The sequence below is a fragment of the Podarcis raffonei genome, chromosome 8 (genome assembly GCF_027172205.1).
Source record: "Podarcis raffonei isolate rPodRaf1 chromosome 8, rPodRaf1.pri, whole genome shotgun sequence".
NCBI lineage: Eukaryota > Metazoa > Chordata > Lepidosauria > Squamata > Lacertidae > Podarcis > Podarcis raffonei.
Genome location: NC_070609.1, coordinates 72,829,647 through 72,856,401, shown reverse-complemented (window position 1 = coordinate 72,856,401; position 26,755 = coordinate 72,829,647). Strand labels below are relative to the sequence as shown.

Here is a 26,755-nt window from a genome sequence, read left to right as displayed (position 1 = left end):
AGAATCCACAACCACAATGTCTAGTGATGGTTCGAAAAGGGGATTAAGCAAGCTCATATTCTGATGACTAGTACATACCACCTCTGGGATCAAGGCAGCATGCTTCTGAATACCAGTCGATGGGGAGCAAAAGAAGAGAATGCTGCTGTTGAATGCAGTACCACAGTGCAGGACACAAGTACAGCATCTCTGGAAGATCAAAGTACAGTGGTACCTCGGGTTACATATTGTAAAGGGAATTGGGGGTTGCTTGTGCGTAAAGGGTGCTGCAGCTCTAGGCAACGTTGCCTGGCTAAACCTTTCCCTGGCTGGACAGCCCTTTCTCCACGGCTGTGTCAGTCGCTGGCAGAATCCGTCAGTGGGCGTTTTCTGAACTTCTTCTAACATAAAAATTCTTTGACCCCAAGTCTCCTCCTAGCCTCTCTGCGTGGAAGTCTCCTGCGCAGAGTGGGCGTGCCCAGCGGAGGTCCTGGGCTCTCCCCGCTGCTCTCTGTGGAAGAGTCTTGGAGCCCTCTCTCCGCAGTCTCCCCTTGCTTCCTGGTGTCCCTCCTATTTCCTTCCTCAAAGGAAGTTTGCTCTCTCTCCCTGCTGGTCCCTTCTCCTGCATAGTTAGGGAGCCTTACCTCCACTCTAGGCTCCGATGGCAGTTCCCTGACACATATGCTTCAGGTTACATACGCTTCAGGTTACAGACTCCGCTAACCCAGAAATATTACCTCAGGTTAAGAACTTTGCTTCAGAATGAGAACAGAAATCGTGCAGCGGTGGTGCAGCGGTAGCAGGAGGCCCCATTAGCTAAAGTGGTGCTTCAGGTTAAGAACAGTTTCAGGTTAAGAACAGACCTCCAGAACAAATTAAGTTCTTAACCCGAGGTACCACTGTAGGCTTTCCTTAAATCCAGGGTTACAAATCTGTTTGCGCTAGTTTTCCTCTTCCCTCCTCACCACCTTTTCCTTTAGTGTCTTACATCGGTACGTTTGCAGGCACAGACTGGTTTCTTTTTCCTCAATCGTACATCAACCACTCTAGAAGCCCACTGCCTTTTAAAGCAGAGTGGAATAAAAATGCATGTATTTATTTATTTTTTAACTCCACCTCACAGTGTTGCTTTGAGGATAAAACAAAGAACAAGGGGCAGATAAATTTGTATGTTGCTCTGAGCTTCTTAGAGGACAGATGTGTTTTGTTTTGTTTTAAAAATGTCATTAAAAATATTATCAATAACTTACAGTGCCATGTAATTTTTTGCTTGAAAAAAAAAGCTGTTCCTTGTTAGCTTTCTTTCAGACTAAATGTCCTTATGCTGAGAGACAAATATTTACCCTCTAAATTGGGCCAAAAGCCGGAAGAAGGGAGAGAGATTTCTGGGTTTTAATTGCTGCAGGTTGTCAGGTTATTCAGGCAAATTGATCTAAGAAAAGTTACTTATCTAGTTGGCTGCTCAACACTTGCTAGACCCCCCCCCCAAGAGTTGGTTGAAAGTGTGTGTGGGAGAGAGAAGGCAAATATGAGAAGAGAAGGGAAGAAAGAAGCGGAAACATCAGTAGGTGCGGGAAATGAAAGCTAAGCTGACCCAAAGCCTGGATTTCCTGTGTTCAATCACATTTGATCTCTCAATCCTGTAGACCCTGGAAGATTGCAAGATCAAATTGAAAAGTATAGAGGAAACTCCCTATTTTCCATCAGGCAAAATACTAACTATCTCCTCCCTGCTTCCTCTCCCTCCTCTATTTCTTTTGAAACTACAGTATATATAAAGGGGGCGGACCACCTTAAAAAGCCGGGGGGGGGGGAAGAGAGGAGGAAACTAACTTAATGGAAGGATGGAACCTGTTCATTGAACGTTCGTCCTGATTTGTTTGGAGTCCAACAATATCAGAAGAGCCACAGGACATGATAAATCATGACATTAAGACAAAAAATTAAGTGACTTTCCCCCAAGAGGCCAGAATCCTTTTTGCTGTAGATAAAGGTAAAGGTAAAGGTAAAGGGACCCCTGACCATTAGGTCCAGTTGTGGCCGACTCTGGGGTTGTGGCGCTCATCTTGCTTTATTGGCTGAGGAAGCTGGCGTACAGTTTCCCAGTCATGTGGCCAGCATGACTAAGCCGCTTCTGGCGAACCAGAGCAGCGCACGGAAATGCCGTTTACCTTCCCGCCGGAGCGGTCCCTATTTATCTACTTGTGCTTTGACGTGCTTTCGAACTGCTAGGTTGGCAGGAGCCGGGACCAAGCAACAGGAGCTCACCCCGTTGCGGGGATTCGAACCGCCGACCTTCTGATCGGCAAGTCCTAGGCTCTGTGGTTTAACCCACAGCGCCACCTTTCCTGGGGATACTAGACAGCAAAATCCTAAAGACAATCTCAACAGTACTTATGTATGTGACTTCAGCAGCAAGGATTCTCTACGCTCAGAAATGGAAGGAGAAGAGAACATCCTCAAAGGAAGAATGGGTTGATGAAAATCTTACAATATGCAGACATGGCAAAATTAACGACACTGATAATAAATACAAATTTAGAATCTTTTAAAGAAGACTGGAAACACTTTCTAGTTATATAAAAATTTATTCCCCATATGCGAAGACCACCGCGGGGTTTGAAGTGTAAGAAAACAGCAAAATATATTAAGAAACATGTTAGAGAGGATGAAATTAGATAAGACGGAACCTTAAAGTGCAATTGTTTGTAATTTGGTTTATAGACGTTGATGCTGGGAAGTCGCTCGTTTTGTTGAATTGGAATATAATGGTTGAGTAACAAAAGTGACTTTCTATATGGAAGAAAGAATAGAATATTATAAAAAGAAGAAGAGTCACGGGTTCCCTATTTCTGTTTTTACCAGCCAGAGTAAAGGTAAAAGGTAAAGGACCACTGGATGGTTAATTAGAATGTCCCAGATTCCACCTCTGGCACCTTAGACCCAGGAGAGCTGCTGCCATTCAGTGCGTGAAATATTGAGCCAGATGGACATGTGGTCTGTTTAAGCCAGGGGTCAGCAAGCTTTTTCAGCCGTAGGCCAGTCCACCGTCCCTCAGACCATGTGGTGGGCCAAACTATATTAAATTTTTTTTGGGTGGGATGAACGAATTCCTATGCCCCACAAATAACCCAGAGATGCATTTTAAATAAAAGCACACATTCTACTCATGTAAAAACACGCTGATTCCCGGACCGTCCGCGGGCCGGATTGAGAAGGCGATTGGGCCGGATCCGGCCCCCGGGCCTTAGTTTGCCTACCCATGGTTTAAGCCATCTTTCTGTGTTCCTGCACTCGTCTTGCTTACTGTGGCTTCATCATCTGCAAGGGAGCTTGATGCCGCTAGACAGTAATGGCCCTCCGGTGGGAACACTCAAGCGTAGCTTTGGCGGATGGATTTGATCCCACGCCGAGCGCTTCCGAGAGTCGTTTGCTTTGTCTTTGTCAGCTGATGGGAGGAGGCCAACGAACCATGACATGGCCTGTATTCCCTCGAGGCCCTGTGTACTTTCATGTTGCTGGGTCAATCGCTGCCCTCCTGACACTCCGCAGAGGTCAGCTATCAAAGGTTCCCATTCGATCTCCCCCCCCCCCGATAATGACTTCCTTGGATAGTCTCCACATCCGCACCTGTGGAGGTTCAGGATGCACAACTGCACACTTGGGGGCGCTAGAGTGCAGAGCACTTTTGCCTTAGTAGAAAAGAAAAGAAAGTTGAATGCAAGGGAGAGCCCAATAAATACTGTAATGCTTAGTAATTATGCTGCAGATTTGGGGTTCTCAAGCATTTCATACATGCTGTGGTGTTGTGGTTAGAGCGTTGGACCAAGAACTTGGGTGACAAGGGTTCAAATCCCCACTTGGCTCACCGGGTAACCTTGGATCAGTCACTGCCTCTCAGTCTCACCTACCTCACAGGGTTGTTGTGGGGATTAAGTGAGGAGGGGAAGAGCCATGTACACCACCTCAAGCTTCCTGGAGCAAAAATGTGGGCTAGGAATGCAGTAGGTAGCGCTGTGGGTTAAACCACTGAGCCTAGGACTTGCCGATCAGAAGGTCAGCAGTTCGAATCCCTGTGATGGGGTGAGCTCCCATTGCTCGGTCCCTGCTCCTGCCCACCTAGCAGTTCGAAAGCACGTCAAAGTGCAAGTAGATAAATAGGGACCACTCCGACGGGAAGGTAAACGGCGTTTCCGTGCGCTGCTCTGGTTCGCCAGAAGCGGCTTAGTCATGCTGGCCACATGACCCAGAAGCTGTACACCTGCTCCCTTGGCCAGTAAAGCAAGATGAGCGCCACAACCCCAGAGTCGGTCACGACTGGACCTAATGGTCAGGGATCCCTTAAGTAAATAATGCACATAATTAACAGGAAGGGTAGATTTTGTTTGAATAGTAGGATATAGTTACTTGCCGGACAGGGCAGGTCACAATGGAAGGGATCACACAGGCCTGACCTGTGAGAATATGTAGTCCAAAGGATGAGAGAAAAAGTCAACCCACTTGGTATTTAAATATGAATCTACAGTGGATGCTCGGGTTGTGAACATGATCCGTGCGGGAAGCATGTTCGCAACCCACAGTGCTGTGTCTGTGCACGCGCGGGTTGCGATTCAGCACTTCTGTGCATGTGTAAAACGCAAGTTAGTTTTTCTGCGCATGCGCGAGCTCCGAAACCCAGAAGTAACCTGTTCCGGTACTTCCGGGTTCGGCGCAGTGTGCAACCCGACAACGAACAACCCGAAGCATCTGTAACCTAAGGTATGACTGTACTTCATTTGCGCTTTCTAAAACAGGACACAGACCAAAGCACGACCATATTTCAAAATTCACACTTCTCTGAACTTTGCACTCCAGCTTTCCACACAAGTAAGATGTGCAAAAATGCACCCCTCAGTATATAGTGAGCGGGAAAATGCACGTATGAGTGAAAATAATGTACTAAAAGGAAAATTGCTTTGCAAAAATGCGTATAGTGGGAAATACCGCATACAAAGTTGTGTTTACGTGGAGAACCAAACATGGAATTGGAAAGTGAGAAGTGGAGAGTGACCAAAATTAACAGTTCCAGCTTCTCCCTAATAGCTAGTGTATATTAAGGAGAACTTCTGGGCTGTCTAAAGATGCCAATACACTAGCAACTGCAGCAGACAGCACTGCTTCCTGTGAAGAGCTCACAGACCCTCCAAGTGTCCCTATTTTCCAGGGATGTCCCTGATTTAGCAAAGCCGTCCCAGTTTCTGCTTTGATCCTGGGATGTCCTGCTTTTCCTTAGGATGTCCCTATTTTCATCAGAGAAATGTTGGAGGGTATGGAGTTATCTGATCCCCGAGCCATCTGAAAGCAATCCTGTATGGGAAAGGTTTTCTTTTAATGTTTAATATTTTATTATGTTTTTATATATGTTGGAAGCTGCTCAGAGGGCTGGGGCAACCCAGTAAGATGTGTGGGGTATCAGGAGTAAAATTATCATTATGGAATGGGACGTCCCTGTTTTCATCGGAGAAGTGTTGGAGGGTATGAACTCAGCACCAGGGGGGCCAGTCTCCAACCACATGTGTTTAAGAGGGCTAGCAGTCCTGAAGCTCAGACCTTGAGCAGTTGGGGGTGGAGCCTGGGAGCCAAGGGGTGGTGCCTAGTGGATCAGGGGGTGGGTCTAATAGCCTACTGATGCCTGATTGGAGCAGAAGATGGCACCTGGCAGGACAGGGAGGAGCCTGCTTGAGCCTGGGGCTCCTTTGCCCCAGAGCTACTGATAAGGAGGGCAAAAATTGAAACTTTCTGGTCTAATCCAGAAAGATTTTTTCAAGTCTTGGTTGATTCTGACAGCACTTTGTCATCAATTCAAAAGTGTTAACAATCCCTGGTGTATATCACACCAGCCACAAGGCTAGTTCAGCACAGATAGATGCACTGCAAAAATAACATATTTTTTTCCCCTTAAAAAAAAAAAGACTTTAACAGTTGGGACCAAGCAAGGCCAAAGGTCACAGATCTCAGTTGCCAGCTCATTATGGCTTCCTCTATTTGCTAACTGTCCTATGAAGGGCAGATTCGTTAATGGCACACACGCCAATCTCTACATTTAACGATATTTTCTCACTGTCTTCTATCTTATCAGAAGCAAGATAAGCCCAACATGTGGGCATTAGGGGCTATAAAACACCACCAGCCTTGTACTCACTGCTGCCCAGGAATTCTAAGAAATAATAATAACAATATGGGACAGTGATGGCGAACCTTTTAGAGACCGAGTGCCCAAACTGCAACCCAAAACCCACTTATTTACAGTGGTGCCCCGCAAGACGAATGCCTCGCAAAACCCGCTAGACAAAAGGGTTTTCCGTTTTGGAGGTGCTTCGCAAAACGAATTTCCTATGGGCTTGCTTTGCAAGACGAAAATGTCTTGCGAGTTCCTGCGGGGTTTTTTTCCTCCCCCCCCTTTTCCCAACCCGCTAAGCCGCTTATCAGCTGATCCGCTAAGCCGCTAAGCCGCTTAACAGCTGATCCGCTAAGCCGCTAAACAGCTGATCCGCTAAGCCGCTTATCAGCTGATCCGCTAAGCCGCTTATCAGCTGATCCGCTAAGCCCGCTAAGCCGCTAATGGGCTTGCTTCGCAAGACGAAAAAACCGCAAGACGAAGAGACTCGCGGAACGGATTCTTTTCGTCTTGCGAGGCACCACTGTATTGCAAAGTGCCAACATGGCAATTTGACCTGAATACTGAGGTTTTAGTTTAGAAGGGGAGGTTGGCGCATCCATGTGGAGCAATACAGTGTTACCTCGGTTTTCAAACTACTTGGAACCCGAACACTTCAAACCTGGAAATGCTTGCATGCAAGTAGGAGTGGGATTGGGCAGCTCAGCTGGGGCACGCGAAGCCTCCACTCCACTTCTGACTCCACTCCCATTGGCCCCGGCCGGAGGGTGTGTAAAGCCTCAACCTCGCAGCAGCAGCAGGAAGGCGGCTGCTCAGAACTCTCAGTGGCCCACCAAGGCGGCAGCGCGCTTCTGAGCGTGTGCATAGCGCTGCGCCCTCCCCACCCACAGCGGAGGCTCCCCAAGGGAAAACGTGCACCCTGGAAGTTGTGGCTCCGTTTTGCACACTCACACACCCCGACGCCGCATCCGAGGCGCTTCTACTCGGACACAAGTTGAGTCGAGGACTCAACACGCTGCCCTCGCCTTCTGCCGGCTCTGTGCTGGGGCAATGGCACGCATGCCCACAGAGAGGGGTCTGAGTGCCCCCTCTAGCATGCATGCCATACGTGCACCACCACTGATATAGGATGTGGTTATAGTGTAATCCTTAAGGGAATTTACTAGCTCCACTAGTTCTCATGCAGGCCTTAGGACAGTGGATTTCAACCAGTGTTCCATGACACCCTGGGGTGCCTTGAATGATGTTCAGGGGTGCTGCGGGCAACACTGGCCTCTGTCCCTCTTTCCTTCCCTCCCTCCTTCATCTCCCAAAGGCTTGTACAGCTGTAAATCCGTCCCCGGAATGTCCCCGGATTTCATTTAATGTCCCTGGATTTATATTCTAAGTGTTGTAGATTTATTAGTAGGGAATGAATGTTGTGTGATTGGTTCAACGGCACAAGACACATCATATGGGGACTTCTGGCGAGGCAAAATGGCGGGCGCCACGGCAGCAAGCAGCTCCTGAAGCCTGCCAGAGCCAACTGTTCTACCAGGCTGGCTCCGGGCTGCTGAGACTGCCACTGCCACCGCCACTGCCGAGGGGCAACTGGGGGCGCCTGGTGCATCAACTGGGGAACCGCTGAGCCCCCCGCGACCCAAATCGAGCCAGGAGTGAGAGAGCCCGGCCACCCGGCCAACTGCCCAGCAGCGCTCCGAGCCCAGGAAAACCCTGGAGCCGACACAGGGAGAAGGAGGAGAGGAGAAGGAGAAGGAAGAGACAGAGGAAAGAGAAAAAAGAAGGGAACCCCGACCTTGCCACGCCTCTGTCGCTGCTGAGGAGGAGAGGTAGGAGAGCACTGGGAGGGCAAGGACACGCGACTGAGCCCAGGTCTGACCAGAGCCTACTCCATGGCGGCTAGCACTCCAAGAGAGCAGGCTGGGGCCCAGAGGAAGGCTGTGGGACAGAGGAGACCACAGAAGAGAAGATATTACTTTTTTAAAAAATAAAAACTTAAAAAAAAATAACTTCCCCCCTCTTTTTTTTTAAAAAAAAGTGTCCCCAGATTCTTTGAAAAAAAATAATCTGGTAATCTTAATGTAAATAGGTCTGCTTTGCAAAACCTAACTGGATACAGAGGTGCTTTTGTGTCTAATTTGGAAGGTGCCATGCTAAGGAATCTCCTGACCCACCTTTCTCTCCCCAGGAAACACTTAGCTTCTGCTGAATTTTCACTTTCCCCCCACTAGGGGATGGAAACTCCCACCATGCAGCTTTAAAAAAATAGCCACTCTCTGCACTCTGTGGTTCCCCTACTTTGAGCATTTCACCCCTGTACATTAAAAAATAGAGAAAAGGGTCTGCATTGTGTTATTGGAATGTGACAATAGCAGTGCTAAACACATAATCAACTTCTGTTTGTCTGCTTCGTTTTATGGGAAGCCAAACACTTTTCAGGAGTCAAAGAGCAAGAAGAAAAGAAAATGCCTTTCTTTAGCACAATGATCTGGAGCTCTTCCTTTGATCTTTCTAGCGAGCGAATAATAGTTATTCCTAGCAAAATGCTCCCCAAATGGCGGCGGCGGGGGGAGGTCTAAAATCTACAGCATGGGTATTCTAGCACTTGGGGTTTCCAGAGGTGCACGTGGGGGGGGCAGAATGAAACATTTCATCTTTTGACCGCTGATGTCACAGCTAGGGTTGTAAGAGGGCAGCAATCGTAAGAACAGAAGGTGAACCTTCAGGATCAGGCCAATGACCCCTTTAGTCCAGCATCCTCTGATAATGTCTCTTGCTTGACTGCATGGAGGACAGAGAGGGGTGGGTGTGAATGTGTATAAAAAGCCAACTGTACAAAGATAAAAACATAAGAGGAGCTCTGCTGGCTCAAGCATCTAGACCAGCATCCTGTTCTCACAATGGCCAGCCGGGTGTCTGTGGGAAACCCTCAAGCAGAACTGCTGAGCAGAAGGGCACTCTCTCCTTCTGCAGTTTTCAGCAAGTGGTATTCAGAAGCATTACTGACTGTTTGTGGGAGAAAGTCATAGCTGTCATGGCTAATAGCCACTGATAGCTTTCTCCTCCATCAATTTGTCTCATCTTCCTTTAAAGCCAGTGGCCATCTCTGCCTCCTGTGCAAGCAAATTCATCTATGTGCTACATCAGGGGTGGCCAACTCCCAAGAGACTGCGATCTACTCACAGAGTTAAAAACTGGCAGTGATCAAAGTTGTTGAGCTTTTTTTTTAGGAAGGAGGAGATCCCATTTTTTAGGGGTTCAGGTCAAAGTTGTTGTTTTTAGGGAGAGGAGGACAGCACCGTTTTTATGGGCTTCAGGGCTAGAATGTTGATGAGCTTCTTTGGGGGGAGCCAGGGATCTACCAGGGATCTATCAGGGATCTACCACAGATGTCCAGTGATCTACCGGTAGATCACAACCTACCTGTTGGACGTGACTGTGCTACATGAAGGACTTCCTTTTATCTGTCTTGAGAATCTATTTCCATCCTGCCCTGGGTTTGCCTCAATCGGTGCTGTTTCCCTTCTGATGTAGTTTGGCTTCAGCTAACACCCACATCATGGGTAGGCAAACTAAGGCCCGGGGTCCAAATCTGGCTCAATCACCTTCTAAATCCGGCCTGCGGATGGTCCAGGAATCAGCGTGTTTTTACATGAGTAGAATGTGTGCTTTTATTTAAAATGCACCTCTGGGTTATTTGTGGGGCATAGGAATTTGTTTAATTTTTTCTCCAAAATACAGTCTGGCCCCCCACAAGGCCTGAGGGACAGTGGACCGGCCCCCTGCTGAAAAAGTTTGCTGACCCCTGGCCTACATTATTTGCCTCGCTATCTGCTACGGATGAAACTTACCTAATTACATAATTAATTCAAATGGGAGGGAAATGTCAAAATCAACTTAATAAGAGACATAATTATTGATGTAACATTTGCAGCAACAAGCAACAGCAAATCCTGCTTGTGATGGTCTGCCTGGTTTCCGCTCCTGACCTCTGACAAGCATGCGGATAGTGGGAATGTCTACTCACATTTCTTTTCCTGTTGCATTTCTCTGACATCCTTAGTCACAACTCCCCTTTGCTCTTCTTTGAGAGAGCCCTTTCCTGACTGGTGTTTCTGGAGGGGGAGTGAGTGAGCGTGTGATGGAGGACTCTCCTCACCCCCACTGAAATATCCCAGGTCCTCCAGACACCGTTTATAACTTTCACACCCTCTGATACTTTCCCCGGCTATGATCTGATACAGCTCCGCAGTGGTAGGAAATGGGTAGACTTAATAGCTTGTGCACAGCCCACAGGCATCCAGAACAATATTGCAGAGATGAATCATTTCAACAGCAATTTTCTATGTCCCACAACTTCTCATCTGATTCAGTGTGGCTTCATCCCTGTAGGTTAGACTGGAAGATAGTAATGTTGTGAATCATTCTGCCATGTTGGGCAATATGACGATGTTCTCCCTTGGCAAGACATGGCCAGGCCATTAATGGAGAAGCCAAGGGGCTCTTCAAGAAGCCCTGTTCATTGGGAATACCTCTAGATCTCTTTGCACAAAGGTTTCATGGCAGTCTGGCAATGGCCCCTTCATACATCTTTTGGATGGTGCATTCATGACTATTTGTGCTCATTATGCTATCCGGGAGTTCGTGTGTGATCTCGCTTTCAAGACTGTGTGCCTGCAAATGTTTCAGAGTGGGCATACTGCTCCATTTAAAGCTTTGGTGGCTATATTCCACCTCCGCTGTCAGAGCCAGTGAATGCCCCTGAATTCCAGTTATTGGGGACTGCAGGTGGGGAGAGTTGCTGTTGCACTCAGGTCCTGCTTGTGGGCGTCCCATAGATAGACCTCTGGTTGGCCACTGTGAGAACAGACTCCTGGACTAGATGGCATACCCTTCAAGTGTCCCGATTTTCCAGGGACAGTCCTGGAATTACAAAATTTCCGCAGGGCCTGTAAGACAGAGTTGTTCCGCCTGGCCTTTGGCTTGCAATCAACTTGATCCCCTCCCCCTCTTTCTTTTTTCCTTTCTCCTTCTGTGATGGAACTCCTATTTAGGAACTTCCCTGGCTTTTTTCTGGCCCACGTAGGACCAGTCTGGATAGTTAGCCTTGGTGAAGACTTGACGTTTGCATCCCCCAAAAAGTTTTTGATTTGAGTTTCCACTGAAATAAGGCTGCATTTTAATGTTTTAATGTTGTATTTTAATCTTGTTTTTTAAGTTGTATTTCAATCAATTGTTTTTATATCTGGTGTTAGCCGCCCTGAGCCCGGTCTTGCCTGGGGAGGGTGGAGTATAAATAAAATTTATTATTATTATTTAAAAAACCCCACCATGGCTTCTAAATTGATCCCCGAATGTCCCTATTTCCCCTGCTAGTGCTGCTGCCACTGAGCTCAGAGAAGAGGATAAGCCGGCGCTTTGCCCGAGCAGCAGTGGCAACAGCGGTGAGGGAGCACCCTGTTACCTCTCCATGGCATTTCCACAGCCACCGCTGCCAGCCCCCTCCCTTGGGGAGCTCATAGTGGATGCTGAAGAGCAGGCGAGGAGGAGAGGCGGCCTCCGCCAAGGCCCAGCCCCATGTGACACTCCAGCTCCGAGGGGCAGGCAGAGGGCAGGGCTACCCTGGGTGGGAAGAAAGAGGAAGAAGAGTCGTGCACAAGGAGTCTAGTTTTTTTTTAAAAAAAGTTTGTGTGTCCACGTCTAATCTTGCCCCTTTCTAAAAAAAAATTATTGGTGTGTGGGGTTTTTTTAATCTACCAAAGAATAGAATGAAATGAAATCAGGATTAAGGGGTTTTCTCAAGGAAATGCTCTGCGTTGTGTGTGGGGGGGAGGGGGTGGACGACAAAAAAATGGGGATCAAACAGGGTCAGCTGAGAGGAATGGGAAATGTCCCTATTTTCATCTGAGGAATGTTGGAGGGTATGAGATGGGCCTGTTCCAGCTTCAGAGTTGGAGAGGGGCTCCTGCCTTTATGCTATGTTTGTGGGCTTCGCAGACGCACCTGTTTAGCCACTGTGAGATCAGGGTATCAGGAGATGAGAACCATGAGAACAGAATGCTGGACTATGATGGGCGCTCCTTTGCCTAATCCAGCTGTTGGCCTCTTCTTACATTCCTATGTTCTTAGTTCACTGAAGCTGCCGACCCCATTCCCCCTCTGTTAGTTACACTTCTGAGTGGGACCTGGGGGTGGATGGAGCTGCAAGTCCAATAAAATAAAATAGTATGATTCATTTTTGACCAAAACCAGGTCAGCCACCATGGGTCTTGTGTTTTTTGTTGGTTTTTTTTTGCTAAGTTTCCTCATCTTTCCCCCTCCGTCTTTAACTAACAATGTTGATCTACCAGCCAAACAGGATGGCTCTCTTCCCCCTCTGCCAAGCATGAATTTTCATCTATGCAAATTCTAACAGACGACAGGAACTAGCAGTTCGGGAAGCTTGTTTGTTGAGGATTAAATAATGCCAATATGTTTAGTGAGGAGAGACGGGCTCTTGCCATAGGTGGGTGACGGCAAAGGGGGAGATCTGCATTAACCTGTGTACATGAATGCATGTGGGTTCTTGGAATGAGCAAGAGCCCTCATTTCTGTATTTTTGCTAATTGCCTGAACAACGTTATATCCACAATGCCCCCATAGAGAAACAAGTAAACAGAGCTTGCATTGTCACTGCTGAAGCCCTTGCTCTCAACGTAAGGCCTTAAGCTTTCCATGTGGGAGCAAAGCCAGCTCCACTGTGACCTCAAGGAAGTAGAACGTCCCAGGGCGTTGCCGCAGGGCCCACCTGAGAATAGTCTTTGGATTGTCAGAGATATTGCAAAACTGGGCATCCCAACCCTTTCCAAAGCTTGTTTTGAATGTAAATAGTTGCGTTTTGTTTAGGGATTATGTTTCGAGAGGAGACACTAAAGGGAGGTGCTGGAAAAGTCGGCCTCTATCACTATTCTGGAAATGTAGGAATGTAGGAACTGTTGGCTATTTGCAGATTAGTTGCACTGCAGAGAGCTTGCTGGGGAGACCACACATTACAAGGAACATAAAATAACTTTAGCAAGGTTTTAATAACAAAAACAAAAACTCCTTTTTCACTAAATATATCAATAAGCATGACCCATCTACTGACCCAACCACCAGGGTACTGAGAGAGCTAGGTGCTGCTCTTTATATACTATACCCAATTGCTGACACAGCTTAATTAACACAACTTAATTAACACAATTAACACAAGACAACCCAAACTGAGTGGTCTACTGCAGGCCAGTATCCTCTTTCTATCAGTGGCCAACCCGATGCATCTGGGAAGCCCACAAGATGTGAGTGATGGCCACAGCCCTTCCTTGTTGCTTGCACACCAACCCACTCATGCGTAGCTCAAGACAGCATCTATGGTCCTTCTACCCACTTTATCCTCACAACGGCCTTGTGAGGCAGGTTACGCTCAGAGGCAGTGACTGGTTGAAGCTCATCCAGTGAGCTTCATGGGGCGTGGAATTGAGTGGAGGCCCCTGCCTGCCATGCTCAGTACCCAAGCCCTACAATGCATTGGCGTTCAGTGCCTGTGAACATGAAGTTTTCATCAGAATGTAGAAAGCTCCCTTTGTGCTATGATGGACCAAGGTCCATCTCTCTCAGCATTGGAGATCCTCTGGCCTTGGGGTCCATTGCAGCTTCCCCAGGTGACTCTTTCTGCTCCTCAGGACTCTCCCCAGGCCATATCTAGACCCTACACCAGATTGTTCCGATTTTGGCCTGGTTGGGATGTGTCCTCAAATTGTGATAATGACTCTGGCTTGCTTGGATGGAAAGCAGAGAGGGTGGGTGAGGGTGTCTAGAAACTAGCATACTGCGTGAAAGATGAAATTTAAACTCGTTGCTCCACCCACTTTGGCTTGTGGCCCCGCCCTGCCCCCATTTTGTGTCCCCTGGATGGTTCCCCAGATGTGTATGGAAAAGATTTGCTACTTGTCTACACTGGCTGGTGGTGAATATCCAGAATATCCAGGCTTTCAGACAGCTGTTTTCCCCAGCCTCACCTGGAGATGCTGGGGCCACCGACATTGCAAAATCTGGAGAGGTGCCAGTTTGAAGGGATGGCTGTGTTTTGGTTCACTTATTGTTTCAAAAGGTGCAGATTAGCTAGATCCACCTGGAAATGTGAACTGAAGGGAATTTCTGCCCTGTACACCCTGGAACAGCATTAATCTGGCTACTGGTGTATCATGTCACCAGTATGAAATGGAACCCCTCTCTTTTAAAAATGCACCAAAACCCTTCCTAGATCAGGTGTGGGGATATTATGACCCTCCAATGTTTCTGAGCTATGACTCCCATCAGCCATTGCAACTCCCAATGGCCAGGAGTGATGGTAGTTGTAGTTCAGCAACATGTGGAGGGCCAAAGGTCCCCCACACCTATTCGAGATGGACAGTGAATGGGATCCCGGTAATAATAATAATAATAATAATAATAACAATTTATTATTTATACCCCGCCCATCTGGCTGGGCCTCCCCAGCCACTCTGGGCTGCTGCCATAAAAACCAAAAATACAGTAAAATATCACACGTTAAAAAGTTCCCTGAACAGGGCTGCCTTAAGATGTCTTCTGAATGTCAGGTAGTTGTTTATCGCTTTGACATCTGCTGGAAGGGCGTTCCACAGGGCGGGCGCCACTACCGAGAAGGCCCTCTGCCTGGTTCCCTGCAGCTTTGCTTCTCACAATGAGGGAACCGCCAGAAGGCCCTCGGCGCTGGACCTCAGCGTCCGGGCAGAATGATGGGGGTGGAGACGCTCCTTCAGGTATACTGAACCGAGGCCGTTTAGGGCTTTAAAAGTCAGCACCAACACTTTGAATTGTGCTCGGAAACGTACTGGGAGCCAATGTAGGTCTTTCAAGACCGGTGTTATATGGTCTCGGCGGCCGCCCCCAGTCACCAGTCTAGCTGCCGCATTCTGGATTAGTTGTAGTTTCCGAGTCACCTTCAAAGGTAGCCCCACATAGAGTGCATTGCAGTAGTCCAAGCGGGAGATAACCAGAGCATGCACCACTCTGGCGAGACAGTCCGCAGGCAGATAGGGTCTCAGCCTACGTACCAGATGGAGCTGGTAAACAGCTGCCCTGGACACAGAATTGACCTGTGCCTCCATGGACAGCTGTGAGTCCAAAATGACTCCCAGGCTGCGCACCTGGTCCTTCAGGGGCACAATTACCCCATTCAGGACCAGGGAATCCTCCACACCTGCCCGCCTCCTGTCCCCCAAAAACAGTACTTCTGTCTTGTCAGGATTCAACCTCAATCTGTTAGCCGCCATCCATCCTCCAACCGCCTCCAGACACTCACACAGGACCTTCACTGCCCTCACTGGTTCTGATTTAAAAGAGAGGTAGAGCTGGGTATCATCCGCATACTGATGAACACCCAGCCCAAACCTCCTGATGATCTCTCCCAGCGGCTGCATGTAAATGTTGAAAAGCATGGGGGAGAGGACAGAACCCTGAGGCACCCCACAAGTGAGAGCCCAGGGGTCTGAACACTCATCCCCCCCCACCACTTTCTGAACACGGCCCAGGAGGAAGGAGCGGAACCACTGTATGACAGTGCCTCCAGCTCCCAGCCCCTGAAGACGGTCCAGAAGGATGTTATGGTCGATGGTATCAAACGCCGCTGAGAGATCCAGCAGAACCCCTCTTTTGAGGGGTTGGAGAACACTTCGGGCTCACCAAAGCTTCCCCTTTTTGCATCAAAGCTCTTAACTCATCCCTGGCTATTCACAGTACAACTTAGGTAAAGGTAAAGGGGCCCCTGACCATTAGGTCCAGTCATGGCTGACTGGAGTTGCGGCGCTCATCTCGCTTTACTGGCTGGGGGAGCCGGCGTACAGCTTCTGTGTCATGTGGCCAGCATGACTAAGCCACTTCTGGCGAACCAGAGCAGCACATGGAAACGCTGTTTACCTTCCCGCCGGAGCGGTACCTATTTATCTACTTGCACTTTGATGTGCTTTCGAACTGCTAGGTTGGCAGGAGCAGGGACCGAGCAACGGGAGCTCACCTCGTTGCAGGGATTTGAACCGCCAACCTTCTGATCGGCAAGTCCTAGGCTCTGTGGTTTAACCCACAGCGCCACCCGCGTCCCTACAGTACAACTTAGACTTCCTTAAAGCCTTGCGTCCTAACATCTCAAACATATTTCCCCATCAAATGAATATTTTGGCAATCACTTCTTTTCCATGTGGGTAGGCGTGCTTCATTACCCTTTGGTTTAAAAGAACCCCCCTATTTTCTAATCACATACACACACACTTTTTCTCTTTCTCCCTTTTTTTGCAGAAAGTCTCTAAGCCAATAGTACCCTGAGAGCTCTGTTTTCTCCCTCTGCTAGACAGTAGAAGTTAAAAATTATTCAAATCAAAATTCCTGGCCTGTGAAACAGTACCAGGCAAAGATTTTCACCAGTGTTCTCTTGCATAGCCAAGGCTGAGATAAGACACTTAAATGCACTTGGTGGGAATAAATCTCCCCTTTCCGAGGCTTCATCAAGGCAACTCATCTTATACCTTTGTCCTCCATCCCACCCCTCTCTCCGCCTTTGCTTCATAAGATATTACCCAGCCTGTAAGGTGGATATTTGGCAAAAAAGACTTTTAAAGATGCAATTAACTAAAGAAAAACCACTGCTGATTTTTTTTTCTTTGCCCCCTCCCATCGGTTCACGGAACAAGCCTCACTTCAAAGGCTAAGTAAGTAGTAGATTGATTATTTTTTAAGCAAGGCTGCTTTTCACGAGCCAGGGAACTTTGCATTGTTTCATTCCTTGCGAGTTTGGGAAACTGGGGAAGCGTGTGGAGGAGCAACATGGGAACTGATGCCGGATCCTCCAGGCGCCCCCCCCCCATGGACCCGAATTCCCAGGACCTCTTGGGCTGTTTGTTGTTTTTCCTGCCCTTCGTCTTAAGACAAATCACCTGGCGATGAAACTAACGGTGCAGTTTCCCCTCTGGTCGGCGCGTCGTTTGGGGTGTTTAAAAGGATGGCGCTAGGGAGTCAGAAGTGTCTCTTGGGATTGTTGGACGGCTCCTGCAAAGGGTCGAGGATCACAGTGGTTCTCCTGGGTGATGCAGCCAAGGTAGGGGAGGAAGGGAGCTCAGCAGTTTTGGAAGGCAAACACTGCTTAAAAGTTGGACTGATCTGGTGCAAGTATTGGGGACAGTCACTAGAACATGTGTCGGTTTCTCTAGGAGATCATCTACCTTACCTGTGGCTCATCTGCTCTTCACTCATGGCATGGCATGAGATTGCATTTGTCAATTATCTCATGTGGGGGGGGGCTCTTAAATGGCAAAGGGGGGGTGCTACTGTGGAATATAGTGTTGAAGCAATTTGTGATTGTCATTTGAGGCTTTTTTGCTTGCCGTTTGGTCTAAACTGGGCCTGCAATGTGACTTTAAAAGCAGAAAGCTCAAAGAGCTCCTGTTTCTGGAGCGTTCATCCTGATCTGCTTTGCACAAAGCTTGCATGCAGGTTATACAAGGCTGGCTCTTTATCCGTTCTGATTTGTTTGGAGGGATGTTGTAGGACCATAGTCATTCACCTTGAATTTTTTTTTTAGCGTAAAGCTTGTATCGTGGTGATACAAGGCATGCTCTTTATTGGCTTCAACCTAGCATGCATTTTGTGATTTATTCCATAACATATATACACCGCTTGATTGTAAAAAAATAACAACTCCCTCAAATAAGTTTGCAAAAATGGGGATGTGATACCCCTTTGCACCATGAGACTTTAGGGAAGTTTTTAATGTGTGACATTTTAATGTATTCTTACTCTTTGTTGGAAGCCGCCCAGAGTGGCTGGGGAAACCCAGCCAGATGGGCGGGGTACAAATAAATTTATTGTTATTGTTATTGTTATTGTTATTGTTATTGTTATTGTTAAGTTAGTCTTTAAAACACTTTGTGATGGTGTCTGACTGGATGCATCCCATGGCATGGGGAAAGCAGTATCTTTTAAGAAAATGGCCTTGAATATTTATAATGCTGAAATATTAGAAATCTAAATATCATATAAACAATTTATGAACTTCTGTTATTTTTATTAGCTGTTCTTGTTTTCTTTAATTAGATATTATTTTTGTGATCGTAAGTTTTTTAAAAAACCTATTTTTATTGCTGTGTTTTAAATTGCTGCAACCTGCCTTGGGACTTTAGGGTGAAGGGCGGGTAATAAAATGGCAACAACAGCAGCCAGTATAATTCATTCCGATTTGTTTGTGAGGTTGTTATATGACAAGCAACATTCATCCTGATATGTTTACAGGGAGGCCCTGTGTCTTCCCATCAGTTGATGTTTATTCCACATCTTTAAGTGCATTCCTCCACCACTGTCCTACCCAGGAAAAAACCATTGCACTGGAGCACTTTATTTCTACTCTAATTTTGATTGAATCCCTCCAGCAAAATAGTGACAGTCTGCAGGTGACCGAGAAAGGTGTTTGTTTTAACCAATGGGAGTCCTTGGTTAAAGAGTCGACCCATTGAAATGGATAAGGCTAACGTATGTCCATTAATTTGCATGGGTCAGCTCTGAGCAAATTTTTTAAAAAAAATTTTTTTTTTATTAAGATATAAAACACATACATATACATTTACACAAAGAGTGCTGTTTTGCTGTAAAGAACATCATATGGGCTGCAACTACGGCAGCAAGGTTCTTGATTGCCAAAAATTGGAAAAGCAGCAGTGTCCCAACTAAAACAGACTGGTTATCTAAAATGATGGAATACTTCCATATTGCCGAACTAACAGGGAGGATAAGAGGAGATACGGTACAAAAAGTGAATAAGGAGTAGGCTATCTTTAAGGAACACATCAAAATTTATGTGGAAAAAGTAGAATTTCTGACAGATATTGAGTGAATCCAGAAAATGATTAGAGTGAAAGGAGAGTAAGGTTAAGATAGAAGAAGAGATTAAAGAAATAATGAAATGCGTTTAAGCTTGTTGGAAAAATAAAGTAGTGTAACCAGAATGGCTGGAAGTCAAGTCACTTGGTGGGTGTCCATGTGGGGTAGGTGTGTAGGTATGTTGATATGTATAGTATAGGTAGGTGTTATATAGAGTAATGTAGGTATATTTTATGTTATGAAAATAAGGTAGTGTGTTGTGTACGTGTATTCCCAATGAGCTCACAATCTAAAATTTGATACTGGCGGTCAGGGAGGCAATGGAGGGAAGGAAGGAAAGTGTCACAAGGGTAACAGGAGCAGAATGCATGCTGTGTTCAGTACTGGTATTTTTAAAATCCCTGCTGTTATTAAAACCACACAAACTTAGAAGCAATGTGGCATAGCGGATAGAGACTTGGAACAGCTCCACCTGCTGAAAATGCCCTCTTCAGCACAACCATTTAAAGATGCGGGCAGCCTGTCCTCTCCTATCTGGTCACCCAAACTCTGTGGGTCTGTGCCTCTGGCAAAGACCGGGGCCATTTATTATAGAAACAGAAGTATGCTCCACAAAAGAACTGTGTAAGACCCAGCAAGAACTCTCTGGCTCCGTGTAACTACAATATTTCATAGCAGTGTCGCTTACCGATGAGGTTTTTTTATATACAGTGGTACCTCGGGTTAAGTACTTAATTCGTTCCGGAGGTCCGTTCTTAACCTGAAAATATTCTTATCCTGAGGTACCACTTTAGCTAATGGGGCCTCCCACTGCCACTGCACCGCCGCCGCGCAATTTCTGTTCTTATCCTGAAGCAAAGTTCTTAACCTGAGGTACTATTTCTGGGTTAGCGGAGTCTGTAACCTGAAGCATATGTAACCCGAGGTACCACTGTATACACAAAGAGAGAATTTGAGGCACTAGCCGATTGGCTGGCTTCTGCCAGTTTGTGAGCAAATTTCAGCATGAATCTGGAAGTGGAGATCGATAAAGTTGCGCTGAAGATGGCTGTTGGAGGCAATCTGCCTCTGGATACCTATTGGGGAGAATCACAAGTGGGGAGAACATTGTAATAGTCAGCTCCTGCTTGCAGGCTTCTCAATGGGGCATCTGGTTTGAGGATGCTGAACCAGATGGGTCTTTGGCCTGAACCAACAGCCAGGCTTTTCTTAAAGGTAAAGGTAAAGGGACCCCTGACCATTAGGTCCAGTTGTGGCCGACTCTGGGGTTGCAGCGCTCATCTCGCTTTATTGGCCGAGGGAGCCGGCGTACAGTTTCCAGGTCATGTGGGCAGCATGACTAAGCCACTACTGGCGAACCAGAGCAGCGCACGGAAACACCATTTACCTTCCCGCCAGAGTAGTACCTATTTATCTACTTGCACTTTGACGTGCTTTCGAACTACTAAGTTGGAAGGAGCAGGGACCGAGCAACAGGAGCTCACCCCTTCGCAGGGATTCGAACAGCCGACCTTCTGATTGGCAAGTTCTAGGCTCTGTGGTTTAACCCACATTGCAGATGTGCAGAGCACATAGCTCCATAGTGACCTATCTAGCACAGCCACTAATGCACAAGGCTGTGCAGCTCTCTCAGTTTCGGCTTCTCTCAGTTTCTCATTTTCTTTCAGTCTTAAAATTCAGTTCTCTGTATTTCTGCAGCAATTAGCATATTTGTTTTTTGTTTTGTTAAATCCTCATGAAAATTTGCCAGCATTTTAGTGCAATTTTCTCCCAAGAAACACCTTTTCATGTGTCATTTTAACTAATACCCTAGATATTTTTGCAAGCAGTTTCCTCTGCTATGCTTTTTATGCTACTTTCATGAAAAATACAGTTTTGAGCAAACGTCCCCCTAGCTTATGTGCTTTTGTGCATATTGACCAGTTGGAGAACTGTATTGCAAAATTTGGAGAAGGGTGAATTTCAGTAGCTATTCATGTTTCAGTCTGCATGTTCGTTGGAGAGGTGTGAATTAGGGCTGTGTTTCATTAAAATGCAAACAAAATCAACACCCCCCCCACTTAGAACTCATGAACCCCCTGGACACGACAGAAACCCCCTATGAAATGGATCACGAAAGCAGAGGGCAAAAGAGGACAAAGGAAAAAGAAACTGCTAATTTATAAGGATAGATGCACATTTAGTATTGCAATAATTTAATGCTGTACAGTGGTACCTCGGGTTAAGAACTTAATTCTTTCTGGAGGTCCGTTCTTAACCTGAAACTGTTCGTAACCTGAGGTACCACTTTAGCTAATGGGGCCTTCTGCTGCTGCTGCGCCGCCAGTGCACGATTTATGTTTTCATCCTGAAGCAAAGTTCTTAACCCAAGGTACTATTTCTGGGTTAGCGAAGTCTGTATCCTGAAGCGTCTGTAACCTAAAGCGTCTGTAACCTGAGGTACCACTGTACATCTTACCATAATGGGGGAGGCTGTGGCCATGTGACCTGCTTGCCTGCTTAGTCTGCTGCCCAGGTGTTGAGACCTGTTGATGGTCAACTCCAAGGTCTCTCCAGATCTCCCTTTCTTAGGGTTTTTAAAATAATTTTTTGACTTGGACCACATGGCCTTCTCAATAGAGGATTGTTCTCTGTATAACTAGAGGCATGTCCAGTCTAGGGCAATAGCCACACCACAAATTGAAGGCTCTCAAGTACTCATATCACTTTAATAGTCATGGTTTCCCCCCAAAGAATCCTGGGGACCGTATTTGCTAAGACTGCTGGGCATTTTGGCCCTGTGGCAAGGAAACTACACTTCCCAGGATTCCTTGGGGGAAACCATGGCTGTTAAAGTGATATAAGTCATGGTGTGGTTGTGACCTAAGTCTGCATCCTGAGGTTACTGTGGTGAGAGGGTCAGATAGTGATGTGGCCAAATCCCATGCATGTTTACTCAGAAGGAAGTCCCAGTGAGGGTCTTTCTCCTGGGGAAATGTGCTCAGAGGATTGCAGCCAAAGTGTGAGACCTGATAAACAGCAGCACCAATACAAATGCTTCTTCAACACTGGAATGCTGTGTTTATTTTGGATCATTCATGGGTTAATGTTAAAAAAAGAGAGAGGACTATATGAGGTTATCGCCACATTTCTGTCTTGCTGGAAAGTGCTGTTAATGATTTACCAAACACAATTTGTTCCCACAATAGTTTTCTGTCTCCTCCTGCCCTCACCCCACCCTTCTTGTCTCAACGAAGTGGCTTTGGGTGAGTCTGGCTTTTTGTAAAAAGGGAACTGGAATCAAATGAAGAAAAGGCGCTGCTGAGTCAGACTGCTGGCCTACCCAACCCCCTATTTTCCCAGCCATTGCGGCGTAAACTTATGCATGTCTACTCAGGTTGAACTCAATACGACTGACTCCTGGCAGGCAAAGTGTACGGCACTCCAAACTCAGACTCTGTGACAAAAATATTGCAGCAGCATTGAATTAATTTATTTCTGAAAATGTTTATATGCTGCTCATTAATTCATAAAGAAAATACCAAAGCAGTTCACAACAACTTTACATAAAAAAGCCATATAAAAAGTCAAAATCAGAAATCAGATAACCATTGTGGAAAGCTGTATTTTTAATTGCCTGTATAAACCTTACAGAACAGAAAGGGTACCCTTGGGGTCCCTTGCAGCTCTACAATTCTATGAGTCTATGAAGCTTTTCGGAGGCATTTAAAAGTTGGAACGGCTCTATTGGCAGAGCATGCAACAGAACGGGGCTGATTGCACCCATGCCATCTTCTGGCATATGTCATTTCGTTCCTTTCCTCCCCCATTCGCTTCACTCCAGCAGTCACTTCACTCCGCAAGGTGCTTAGATTGGTCTCAACTAGGAGACTTCCGGGTTGGCGCCTCCGGCAGTGGCGGAGCTCCTCCGATTGGGAAGAACTTGCTCCGTGGAAAGCAGGGTCTGACCGCCACGGCGAAGGCGGAGACCCGCTGAAATCACAGGCGGGAAAAGCTTGTGAACTTGGGATTCGGCTGGCACCTTTTGCGCCTCCCCTACTCACGGGGAAACCCTGTTTTGGGGATCCGGAGCGACGTGGGGTGAGTGGCGCGGTGCTTTGAATCGACTGCTTCTTTCATGGAGTGAAGCCGCATTGCTGTTGCTGGAGAGCGCTGACTTTTTCCTGTGGACAATTGGATTTTAAACAACTACCCGTGAGTAGAACGGAAAATTGGATCTCTAAATACCTTAATTTGGCATCGTAACGGGAAGGTTCTAAACAGGAAGTCCGCTTTCCTCTTTTGTAAATAGTTTGAAGCAAAGACGTTACAAGCTAAAGTCTTGGAAAGCCTTTGGCAAAGGATTAAATTTCCATCAGTTTGAATTACAAAACCCCCCTTGGAAGCAGGAGAAGAGGGGGGGAATTTTGGATCTAGTCAGCCTGCAGGAGAGAGTGAAAAATCAAATTACCACTGCTCTGAACCTGGAAACGGGCTGCCAGATGACGTTTTGGGAGAGTTCATTGACAGAACGTATTTGACAGCTAGCTAAATAAGAGTAAGATACTGTTTCCATTGTCCTCTTCTGCGTTTAAAAAGGAGGAAAAGTATCTGAAAATTGAAACTATCGTTATTGCTTGAGTTGTGCTTGAAAGGACCAATACAAGTGGAGACTGTTTCCCTCTAGAGGGAGCTTTTGAAACTGTTACAGGAGTGTAACTGGGGGATCTTCAGCTGCAAGATAAGGATTGTGAGAACTAGAGATTGACCTTGGACCATTTAAAAATGTTGACAGGGGAAGCCATAGTGACTGTTTTATGTAAGATAAACTATTCGCTGGAACAGCTTCACAAGAAGACGGATGACATGGCTATTAAAATTGACAACTTGGAACAAAAAGCGACTAATTTGAGACAAAAAGTGAGCACCAATACAGAAAGTGTTCAGGATTTGGTTCAGGAATCTACTTTGGCAGGACAATTCGTGGAGGAGAAGGAGAAAGCTGTCGTTGTCGAACCTAAAGTAATACAAGCGGGATCCTCAGCCTTACAGAAGCAAACTGACGACTATAAGCTGAGGCCTTTTATGATTGAATCTAGAAAAAGTCAGATTCTGAGGATCGGAGCCTGGCTTGGATTGGAGAAGGAAAGTTGGAAAGATCCCTCTATGCAGGGATTAATGGACTTTTGGGATATGGACTTGGGTCAGGAGGAGATTGAAGCTCTGTGGGCCTTTGGATTTGGAGGAAGCCTGAAACATGTTCTGAAATACTTTATGGATCTTAATTTTAGCTATGGAAATTTGGCTGACCTGTCGAGAAGGAATAAAAGCATTGTTAGGTTGGAGTCTCCCCGAGATTTGCTCTCTAGCATTAAAGAAAATAAAGAAGATCTGCAGAAGGGACTTGGAAAAGAGTTAAGAGCCTCGGACATAAGATCTCCAGGTTGATGGACTATATGGAATTGACGAAAAGGACTGGCAGAATCCGAGAGCAGGGAGAAGAGATGGTGGAATAAGATTGGGAAACTTAAAGTTTCTTTATGGAAATACTGTAAAATTAATGAGTAATAGAAAAATGTTGGAATGAAATTTTATGGCCTTAGTAGAAATGTTATTAGGAGTTAAGCATATATAAGTATTCTAGTTTTAATGGAAAATAAGGTTAAAAATATGTTAAGATATTTATAGTATGACAGAAAATAGAGAAATATGGAAAGGATTTGATGAAACAATTAATAGAAGTGGAATACAAAAAGGGAGGTGAGAGGAGGTTGATGAAACAAGGGAATGAAAATAGAGTATGGAAAAGGTGTGATGTATGTGTTTAAATTGTTTTTGTTTTGTTTAGTGTGGGGCTAGGGTTAGGGACAGGGTTCTGTTTAGTTTAATGTGTTTAGTTTAATGTGTAAAGGTTATGTTGTGTATTGTATATATTTTGTATTGTATTGTTTTTTCTGTTTGTTTCTTTTGTTTTTCTCTTTTGTTTTTTTTCTTTCTTCTTTTCCTTTTTTGTAAATTCTAAAAGTAATAAATATTATTTGAAAAAAAGAAGAAGATTGGTCTCAACTAGGGCCAGGGCCTTTTTAGTACTGGCCCCGACTTGGTGGAACACTGTCACAAGAGACTAGGGCCCTGTGGGACTTGACATCTTTCTGCAGGGCCTGCAGGACAGAGCTGTTCCGCCTGGCTTTTGGTTTGGACTCTGTCTGACCCTTATGTTTCCCTCCCCTTATGGTTTTGATTTATGGGCTGCTATTAAATTGTATTTTAATCCGCATTTTAATAAACTGGTTTTTGTTTGTTTGGCCCCCCATTATGTTTTATTGTAATTTTATGGGTTTGATCCGCCCTGAGCCTGGCTCTGGCTGGGGAGGGCGGGGTATAAATAAAAATTTATAATTATTATGCAGTTAGCTTTCCGTACCCGCTGAGCATGTTCAGTCCTCATTTGGATTTTTTTTTCTCCTTAAAGATTTTTTGTTCTTCTGGATACTTAAGAGTTCTCATTTTGCCTTCTGATCGTAAGGATGGGTTGAGGGGGAGAACTTCTATTCACTTTGTATTCCATGCTGAGTGGATTGATTTTGTGCTTTCCCAAACAATATTTGAACCGAAACGCAGCCATCCTTCAGAATTTGCACACACCCGAAATTTGCAATGTAGTTCTCCAACCAACTAGTGCTTACAAATATGCATGTATTGGAAATACATGCATGGAAAGGAATACGTTAGTGAAAATAATATACACAAATGCCTTCTAGTAGGAGAAGTGGCTGGCAAAAATGGGTTTAGGTGTAAAAACTGTACAGTGGTACCTCGGCTTAAGAACAGTCCGCTTTAAGAATGATTCGGTTTACGAACTCCGCAAAACCGGAAATAGTGTCCCAGTTTGCGAACTTTACCTCGGTCTAAGAACTGAATCCAAATGGTGGAAGGGCACCGGCGGCAGGACGCCGCATTAAGGAAAGTGCAGCTCAGTTTAAGAACGTTTTTGGTTTAAGAACGGACTTCTGGAACGGATTAAGTTCGTAAACCGAGGTACTACTGTACAGTGGTACCTCGGGTTACATATGCTTCAGGTTACAGACTCAGCTAACCCAGAAATAGTACCTCAGGTTAAGAACTTTGCTTCAGGATGAGAACAGAAATTGTGCTCCGGCGGCATGGCAGCAGTGGGAGGCCCCATTAGCTAAAGTGGTGCTTCAGGTTAAGAACAGTTTCAGGTTAAGAACGGACCTCCGGAACGAATTAAGTACTTAACCCGAGGTACCACTGTATGTACAAATATGCTTGCTAGGAGACATCCACAGGAAAAACATAAGAAGATCCTGCTAAATGAGGCCAATGGCACCCTGTTCTCACAATGGCCAACCAGATACCTCTGGGAAACCCTCAATTCAAGATTGGAAAAATGGGGAACCGACAGAGTGAAATTGGCAGGTTCTCTCATCACAAGTTGGTGATGTTGCATCCCTCTCGAGGTGAAAAAGATCCCAAAGGCTGTGGTTTACTAGTGACCAGAAACCAGCAGTTTAACCATCAGTCATTATGGGCGTGGAGAGTTGGAAGAGACCCTGAGGATCATCTAGTCCAAGGCAAGGCAGGAATATGCAGCTATCCCTTACGGGGATCAAACCTCCAACCTTGGCATTATCAGCACAACGCTCTAACCAAGTGAGCTATAGAAGCATGAAATGCTCGTAATAAACGTGTGACTTACGCTTATCCTTAAGTCAG

General features: G+C 46.1%; 1 protein-coding gene across 5 annotated transcripts in view; it reads left to right on the top strand.

The window, feature by feature from the left end:
* The window catches only part of TTLL10 (tubulin tyrosine ligase like 10), a 201,914-nt gene that overhangs the window by 41,987 nt on the left and 133,172 nt on the right, over positions 1-26,755 (top strand). Inside the window, exon 1 of one of the 5 annotated variants that reach the window (XM_053400773.1) lies at positions 16,624-16,878. The exons of 3 other annotated variants lie outside the window; for them this stretch is intronic. Coding sequence is in view for 1 of the 2 variants with exons in the window: in XM_053400770.1 (XP_053256745.1) it covers positions 17,169-17,264 (96 nt within the window). In the remaining variant the exon portion in view is untranslated. Of the gene's footprint in view, positions 1-16,623; positions 16,879-17,027; positions 17,265-26,755 lie in introns of those variants that run through there. One more of the 5 variants, XM_053400770.1, reaches the window with a different exon arrangement.